Source organism: Bactrocera oleae, chromosome 5 (assembly GCF_042242935.1).
Source record: "Bactrocera oleae isolate idBacOlea1 chromosome 5, idBacOlea1, whole genome shotgun sequence".
In the NCBI taxonomy this organism is placed as follows: domain Eukaryota; kingdom Metazoa; phylum Arthropoda; class Insecta; order Diptera; family Tephritidae; genus Bactrocera; species Bactrocera oleae.
In genome coordinates this window covers 65,751,302-65,760,437 of record NC_091539.1, presented here as the reverse complement: position 1 = coordinate 65,760,437, position 9,136 = coordinate 65,751,302, and the positions used below count along the sequence as shown (strand labels likewise).

Here is a 9,136-nt window from a genome sequence, read left to right as displayed (position 1 = left end):
AATTGTTTCTTTGTTTAAAAAAAAAGAAAAATTAGATACACGTAGTAAAAAATATTTATATAAATAAGCAAAAATTGTAAGAAATAACATAAACATATTAAATTTTCCAAAATTATTTTATTCTTTGTAAATTGTTTTTATGTTTAAAATTATATTTGTTCAGATTTAAAACTGTATTTTTGAAAATTATGTATGGCACTTCATAAATATATAATTAAAAATTAAAAAAAAAATATATATAAATTAAAACATAATAAAAAAAGAAATAAATAAAAATTAAAAAAAAAACACTTATAACTTCTAATATTTTTATTGTCTATGAGTGACCCTGTTTTGTGTTATTTCAACAAAAACATTAAAATTATTAATAGATTTAAAGCAAATTTCCAGCTTTGAAGTTAATTTCAGTTAAAACAATTTTCAAGATATAACTTAAAATTAAATTCTCGAAACAGCATGTCCCTTATAAACTGTTATTCGACTTATAACTTACCAAAGTTTTGGTGGAAACGTAAAAATAAAAACAAAAGAATTGACACGCTCGCAGAATCGGCCCAAAATACCTTTGTTTAAAGATATTCCTTTAAAAAGTATAAGTTTTTAAAATAAAGAGCGGTAATTTAAAAATAAAGTATTTAAGCTTTTGAATTAAGTTTAAATTACAAAAATTTGTTCGTTAACCATAAAAAAAATAAATAATTAAAAAATAGCTATCAATTAATGTAGATATAAATACAATATAAAGAAATAATAAAGCTAAATAAATATAAAAAAAATTTGATGTATTAAAATAAGTGAATTGACATATTTGCTTTATAAGTAAATTAAGAAAAATTATTAATATGAGTAAAATATATATACGAGTACAAGAAATACTTTGAAATATTAAAAAACCATATAAAAAATATCCAAAATACATACATACATTATATGTAAAATTATGGTGACCGATCCGCTGACTTGAACTTAAAGTACTGTTAAAACGTTGTTGTAGTTATATACAGTACATACAATAGGTAAGAGTTTCTGAAGCACGCCATTTATGCAGTTAACGGTATATATTTGTAGTTTTGCAAATGAATGCAATGTTTATGTAGATATAGTAATCTCGTTGTTTTTGTTTTCTAAACTGGTACTAATACTGTTGCGCAGTTTTATTCCTTAACACGGCAAACGCACTTACAGACACACGGTACTCAAACAAACATAAATAATCTGGAAGAGGATAATAATAATTAAACGAAAATGAAATGAATAAAAATAAAAAATAAAATATTTTAGAAGAAAAAAGTGAATATTTATTACTAAACAGAACATAAATGTAGTGAATAGAAATTAATAACAAAACCGACTGCTTTGCATTACACATAGGAAAAATGTAATAATTAATAAATAAAAATACGGAGTGTAAATAAGAATAATAAACAGGGTTGCAATTAACGCAATTAAAAAATATTTGAACTAACATTTAAATTAAATAAATTTTAATTTATTTTGCAGTTCCAAAAATCTGAATAAAATTATAAAAAAATTTTTTTTATGTTTTTAATTTCCGATTGAAAAAAAAGTATTGCCTAATACCGGAACGCAAAAAATAAAATAATCTCCAAAATCGAATTAACAATTTTATTTATTTTTAATCCCCAACCGGATTAGAGTAAATTATTATTGTTTTTACACCAAACATTTAGTTGATAAAAATAGAGAACAAAACAAAAAAAGAAAATTTTTAAATATAAGTTAACAAATAAATGTTTTTTTTTTTAGAATTTGTGTATACGAGTATTATTATTTGTTTTTAATGTAAAGTTCGAAATATTTACACATTTTGCCACTACAGTATGCAAAAAAAAACATATTCGAGAACTTTAATATTGTTCTATAACTCTGTAGTTTGTTTAGTATGTGTGTGTTAGGTTATGTATGAGTATATGTGTATATGTGTTTGTTGGTTTTTGATTCAGACTAAAACGCCATAATACTTGCTTTACTTAGTTCCAGCATATTAGCTACATTCTATTCTAGAAATATTCTAGAGCAACTATTCTTATTAAGCTTTTTATTAGCAACAAATTTGTTTAAACTTAAATTTTGTTTTTTCTTAAACGCGTTACGCTCTTCTACGACTTGGCCAATTATTTCATCCATGCTAAGTTCAGAGTCTACAAATTGCCACTCATATTTTAAACTCGACTCATAATTTGACTCAAAACTCGACTTAAAATTCGTTTCAAAACTCGACTCCAAATTCGATTCAAAATTTGAGCCAAAACTCGATTCAACACTATTCATGCGTTTATATGTTAACGTTTGTATTGGTATTGTTTCATTTAGTTCCATTTGCCTTTCGAATGGTATTCCACTGTATAATATATCTCTTCTCTCGGTATTATCATTAAAAACGCATGTCATTAAATAATTGATTAATAACAGTAAGCATAAAAATTGTACGAAATATACAAATTTTACATTCTTATAGAAACTTACAACAAAAGGATGACAATGGAGTCATTCCGGAAGCGCAAATTGATCTTGTTCCATTGGTTTTTTCAGCCAGCTGCCGAGGTCTTCGCGACGAAAAGCCGCAAATAACTCTTTCTTGGCAATCTGCAAGTTGGAAAACCAATTATGTTAATAATGCTAAAGATAGCATATGTGACGTTTAGAAATATAATCTTAACGAAAAAATCATAACCTCAAATACTAAAAAGTAAAAATTGTTTCAATATCTTAGAAATGAATGATTATACATCATTCTTATACTAGAAAATATCACAAAAGTTCCCGAAAACCTCCAATCACTTACCTGGTAGTCCTTAACCCTCTCCTTTGCTTGCCCGTAATCGATTGTGAGCTTGCGATTCGGTATGCCGGGCAAATTTTTCATCAAATAGCCATACTTCATGAAGTACATCTGCTTGGTAATGCGCGATATTTGGTTATTGACCGTTTTGCCGGTAAGTGAATTCACCACCTCCACCTCGCTATCACCAATCGTCCAATTGATGCCGAAATTCGGTGCCTTAGCTTGATTGCGCGGCTCAGCCGATGTGACCAAAGCCAAGCGTGGCTTATTCAAGTGATAGGGTGGCGGAAGACCTTGTATGGATTTCTCTATTCGACCGCAGACGGCACGATACATGTGCTCGGGATGCAATAAACTGCCCAAAACTATGGAATGCAAATAAATCGGCTCGATAATGGAGGCCAGCAGTGAGCCCTGTATGCCAACGATGTTCCAGCGTGCAATCTTGTCAGAGCAGGACATCGTGAGTAAACGTTCGCCCTGTAAAGAAGTGGTGAAAATTAAATTTTTAATTGGAAATCGCTTTAGTGCATAAAAAAAAAGCTGTTAATGTACTCACCTGCAGTACGCCATCCCAAGTTTGTAGTCCTTCTTTGCTTTTGACCGGTATGGTGCCTTCACCCGATTCGATTTTCGTACGCAATTGACCACGCGCCTTTCTGCCGTCGCGCAACAACATATACGCATGGATTTGAAAAGCAAGAGAGCAAGCGCAAATGAGTTTAGCAAGAGCGAAAGAGCCAACAGTCCGCAGCAAAATCGTTAATTTTCAGTTTAAATGCCAAATTGCACAATATTTGTATTATCACATTAGCAATGTATATATTATATATTATATATTATATATATACATATATATATATGTATGATATTTTGCACGTTCGCACGCAGACACAGCAGTTTACAGCGTTATGGCACAGTGGTAGCGACATGAGCGAGTTCACCCAACAACGCAACGAAAGCGAACAACAAAGGTTTAATACAAAAACAAAAACAAAACATATAAAGAATTGGAAATTATCGGAAAAAAGAAATTTGAGAGAAAAAAGAGAAGAAAGAATTCATTTATCGATTGTACATTGCTCATACTAAATAAAAGAATTAAATACAGTTCATACTTAAATTTATAGCTTAATTTTCGTGCGAAATTCACTCATTTTGAAATGTCAATAACGGCGCTTTAATGTAACTGAATACATATGTAAGCTTTTAATTTCGTACAAAAGATGTTAAAACGAGTTGATTTAACACCTTTGTGCCTGTATTGGAATTTTGAGGAGTTTTTGAGTGAGTACCAAAGGAGATTGCTCAATTTACCTGCTCAATTTCATAATGTACGCTTGTATCTCTAAGCGCTTGCTTTTGACCGATCTTTTCTGCCAATTTCTGACATTGGTATTTATGTTTTTTTTTTTTGACAAATACAGGGTGCTACAAGCTATAAACCGTTTCTAAAACCCCTCTTCATTTCAGTGCAATGCACTCTAAGACTTGCCCGTTTTTATTTCGGAAGCACCTATATTATAAAAATAAAAAACATTACATATGCTATATATAATATTTTGATTAGGTTATGATTTGAGCCAACATAATGAGAGACAGAAAAGGATTGCGTCTAACTTTGGACTTTCTGAATGGAAGTGGAAACTATTGTATAAAAAAAAAAATAGATCACAGATGTCAAATTCAAACTGAATTTCAAGGTTAACGCATATCTTGTCTTTCTCAGTCCTTATTTCCGTAATAAATAACCAACTCCTCAAAAGGAACGTAGTCCTCGTTGACGGCACTAGTGGGCGATTTGTGCAAAGAAAAAAAAACCGATCAGAATATCCGTTGTTAGTCACGCTGCCCTATTTGCACCTTGAGTATTAATAAATCTAGCTTAGAAGTCCTCACACTGCTTAAAACGTCATTTTCTGTGCTCCTACTGGACGTTTCTTCATACCTTGCCAACAGCATTTACACGACGAGTGCTCAAAATGTTCCCTTATTGAGTTGTCACAGAAACAAGCTTACATATTTTAGCAGGACGTCGCCTCTCGATACTATGAAGAAATCTCAGTCAACTGGAGAACCTGTCTGAAACACTTGAAGAACCCGTTTATACATTCTAAGCCTATCTGAAAGGGCTTAAGTAAATTTATATTTTCGGTGGCATTTCTATTCTGCGAGGAAACAAGCAAAAAGTTTGGTTTTCCAACATTTTTGGAGATGGGGTGGGAAAGTCTCTGGCATAAAGACAATACCTTACAGTTTTTATTTTTCTTATACATAAATTCTATCTTAGAGAGCTTAAATACCTTTACGAGCTCTAATTTTGGGTTCCAAACATCAGTCTGAGATTACCAGCTTATAAATTTGTGTGCTTCCGTTTTTAAACCGAATTTTGATTTCATAAAAGCTGGACTTAGGTGCCGAATGAAGAATGAAAGTTATTGTTTACTTTCACTGTTAAAAATATGTGCTATGTATTAATATTTTTTACTTATTAAAATTCGAGTGTTGCGAATTTGAGGTTATGTTAATAAATTGTACATAATTAAGTTCATACCCACTGTCCTTGCGTCTTTTTGTGCTTTGAGCAGTATTCAAATACATTTCTAAATGATTTTTGGCAATAAAATCGAAAGTATGGTTCTTGGAACTACCTAACAGCCTAAGATTAGTAGCTGTTACATTTTAAAGGCCTGAAAAAAGCGGCATGCTTATTATTGTTACATTTTATATATAATGAAGGATACAACCTGCCTTGAAACTACTGCTTTAAAAAACTAAATTGCAGGTACTCACTCAAAAACTCTAATATATTCTCGCAAATATAACTGCTGATAAGTATGTAGCAGTTTTATACAAATTTTAGACTCTTACAAATAACAAAATGGGAAGCATAACTCAATTCAAATGTTCCTTCTATGAAGTTATTTTCGCTTTTGTTTTTGTTTTTCATATAATTCATATACTTTTTTTTAATTTTAATTTATTTAATAATTTTTTTTTTTTTTTTTGAATACTTAGTAGTAGTAGTCTAGTTTGTTTAACGTTAAAATTTTGTAATTTCATTTGATTTTGTTTACCAACCTATTTGGATGTTTGTCAACACCAGTGTCATTTTCGTGAGGACTAAAAATCCGTGCATCACCACAAGGCGCTGTATTGATGTACAAATGGAAATGAACACCGGATTTTAGTTTGTACGGGTATTGCCCATTGTCTTGATTCCTCACGAAAATCGACTGATTTGCAGTGGCTATAAAAATCAAAAGTTGAAAAAAAGAAAAATTTGTTTATGCGACTTTAGTAAATACGAGATTAATTGTTTGACGCATGTCATGTTTTGCTTGTAGTAGTAGTAGTAGTAGTATTATTTGTTAATTTTCATTATTAATACAAAATATCAACTAGTATATATGTAACTATATGCTCTATGTACTATGTTCTATGTAATTGTAGGTAAGTAGTTAAAGAGGTATGCGCTTTAGTTAAAGTTGACAAAAGTAAGTGGGTTGCTAGAGTAAATAATTAGTTTGAATAAAAAAGTATAAGGTGTTAAGTTATGTTAATAATTATATGGAAAGAAAAAAAATTATTCCAGGATTTTCCGGCTAAATGCAAACTAGGCGTCTAGTAATATGAAAAAAAAAATTGACAAAATATTGTTCATTTTACTTTACGCTACCGGCTTCTTTTCTATGCTTGCTATTGGAAAAAAGTTAGTAGAGCTTTAATATTTGTTTAGAACTAAAATTTAGTTATGTAGATGCAAAAAATATTTAGTGTATGATTTGATGAGTATATACTTAACTAAATATATGTAAAGGTTTAGTGTTGGAGGGTTCCTTTATTTTAAAAAATATAATATTTTCCACGCAGTGCTTTCAGCACTATACACTTTTAATAACTAAGTTTGAGGTTAGAACTATTAAAATATTAAATACCGATACGAATATTTTCAAGACCGACTTTGTAGATTCTTCTACGCTATTTTGTCCATATAAGTCCAAGGTTTGTAATTTTTAAAAACAAACTATTCAAATTTTTTTGTCTTCGTTATTTTACGATCGAAACACCGCTATCTACGTGGGGGGGTTCAAAAAGTTTGAGATACCGTGAAAAATGCTAGTAAGCAGTATTTTATTTTATCTAAGCACTGTATGAAGAGAGTACTGATCTAAAAGCGCCCTCTTTTCGGCGGTCTCTGAAATATCCAAATTTAACGTGGTAAAAATCTAACTTGCTGGAATACAGGAATAAAAGAATAATGCTGGAATTGAAATAGAGTTGAGTTGAATCAACAATATGGATAACGGAGCTGCACTTCACGGTATGTTTTGTGGAAATTCTAACGCAAAATCTCCACAACCCATTTTAATAACAAATGGGAAGCATAATATTTACATAATAAATTAATCTAATACTGTTCAGAACCGTATAAAAATATTTAAATAAACCTGTTACACAGCTATCGAAAGAAATGATTCCTTACGTCATTATAGAACTCGTTTTTTACTACCTTCTAGATAATTAAGTATCAAATTGTCACAGAATCGTCCATCATTCCTAAGCGTATATTCAAACAACAAAAAGATTTTGCGGCATTTTCAAACTGACCTAAAAAATTAAATAACGCAGAAAGCAATGCCCTAATATATGTATGTTTATTATTTTCCTAAACATATTTTTCTGGTTGAAAACAAACTGATAAATAATTCTGCTATACTTTTTACAGTAATAGAACATACATATTCTATAGCTTTTAGCTTTTCTAGTTGGCTGCTGATTCATAAGCTATTTTCAATAATTTTTCCACTCCTTTTTAGATCGCGAATCATAAAAATATTTATGAAGCTCATAAACTTAAATGTGCTAGTTTGCTAGTAACATATTTGGCTAGATCACGTGCCAAACGCTGAGTGTATTATAAATAAGTGTCCCATATGGTCTAGTGGCTAGGATATCTGGCTTTCACCCAGAAGGCCCGGGTTCGATTCCCGGTATGGGAAATTTTTTTTATTTATATATTACTATTAATATATATACTTTTAAATCGAACGCGTTTAAAGCTTATTTATTGTAAAAGAAATATGTGTTTGGCGTGCATTTAAGATTAAATTTTAACTAATTTTTTTAACGAAAATTTGCATGCAAAACTGTAGTGTAGTTATGTAAGAAGAGTATAGCAAGGACATATGTCATAATTTGTGGTAAAATGTCTAGCGAAAGCCAGATATGTCTGTGTGGGTATAAGTTTCTAGCTGCACAGTAAGCCAACCAAAGTTTTTCGGGAAAAGGCAGGTTATGCAAAGTGAAAAGTGAAATTATTTGACAGCGATTTGAAATTTGAGCAAATTTTTTTTGTGAAATTGTTGCAATTATTATAGTTTTCCATAATGTTTTTATTTTTTTATATATTTCAGGTTTTTTTAATTTTTTATTTTTTTGTTTTTTTAAATTAAATTTATTATATTTTTTTTAATAATTTTGAAAGCAATTTGAAACAAATTTTATGTAAAATCCTTTTAATTAATATATATATTTTATATATATATATATATATATGTTTTATATATTATTATTTTTTTTATATTTTTTATATATTTTTATATTTTTTATATATTTTAAAATAATTTTGAAAGCAATTTGAAATAAATTTTCTGTAAAATCCTTGTAATTGATACACATATTTTTTTATATGTGTATAGTTTTTTTTATATATTTATAACTTTTTTATATTTGTGTATATGTATATTATTTGTTATATATTTTTATATTTGACATATTTTTCAAAATAATTTTGAAAGCAATTTAAATAGAATTTTTGGCAAACTTTTTATGCGTCATTTGTTCTTATTGTCATATATTTTTTAAATTTTGTTTAATACATTTTTTGTTTTTATACTTTTATATTATATTATATTTTTTAAATTTTTTATTTTTAAAATATTTTATTTGTTATATATTTTTATATTTTATACATTCCTTAAAAACAATTTTGAAAGCAATTTGATATGAATTTTTAGCAAAATTTGTATGAGTTATTAGTTGTAATTTTTATATTTTTTAATATTATTTTATTCGTTTTTTTAATAACTTTTTTGTTTTTTACATTATTTTTATAATTTTTTAAAATTATTTTATTTTATAAATATATTTTTTAAATAGTTTTTTATCTCAAATTTTTATAAGTTTTTTTTTTTTTTGATATGTACAATACTTTCGTACAAAAGAGCATAAATCGCATTCAAACAAAAAAGCTTGGTTCTGCAAAGTGCGCTGAGCGAAATGAATAAAAAAAAACTACACTACTACTTTATCACAAACGAAAACTTG

The 9,136-nt window shown here is 28.6% G+C and overlaps 1 protein-coding gene and 1 non-coding gene across 5 annotated transcripts in view; one reads left to right on the top strand and one right to left on the bottom strand.

Moving 5' to 3' along the window:
• Window positions 1-306: 306 nt before the first annotated feature.
• The window catches only part of Adar (Adenosine deaminase acting on RNA), a 129,486-nt gene continuing 120,656 nt past the window's right edge, over window positions 307-9,136 (bottom strand). For all 4 annotated transcript variants that reach the window (XM_036368658.2, XM_036368656.2, XM_036368655.2 and 1 more), the window contains 5 exons: window positions 5,888-6,056; window positions 3,366-3,465; window positions 2,807-3,286; window positions 2,488-2,607; window positions 307-1,215 (listed from right to left, as the gene is read on the bottom strand). In XM_036368658.2, coding sequence (XP_036224551.1) covers window positions 2,509-2,607; window positions 2,807-3,286; window positions 3,366-3,465; window positions 5,888-6,056 — 848 coding nt within the window. In that variant the 3' untranslated portion in view covers window positions 307-1,215; window positions 2,488-2,508. The remainder of the gene's footprint in view (window positions 1,216-2,487; window positions 2,608-2,806; window positions 3,287-3,365; window positions 3,466-5,887; window positions 6,057-9,136) is intronic.
• Window positions 7,738-7,809, top strand: TRNAE-UUC (transfer RNA glutamic acid (anticodon UUC)). The gene has a single exon. It is a non-coding gene; the product is annotated as a tRNA-Glu (tRNA).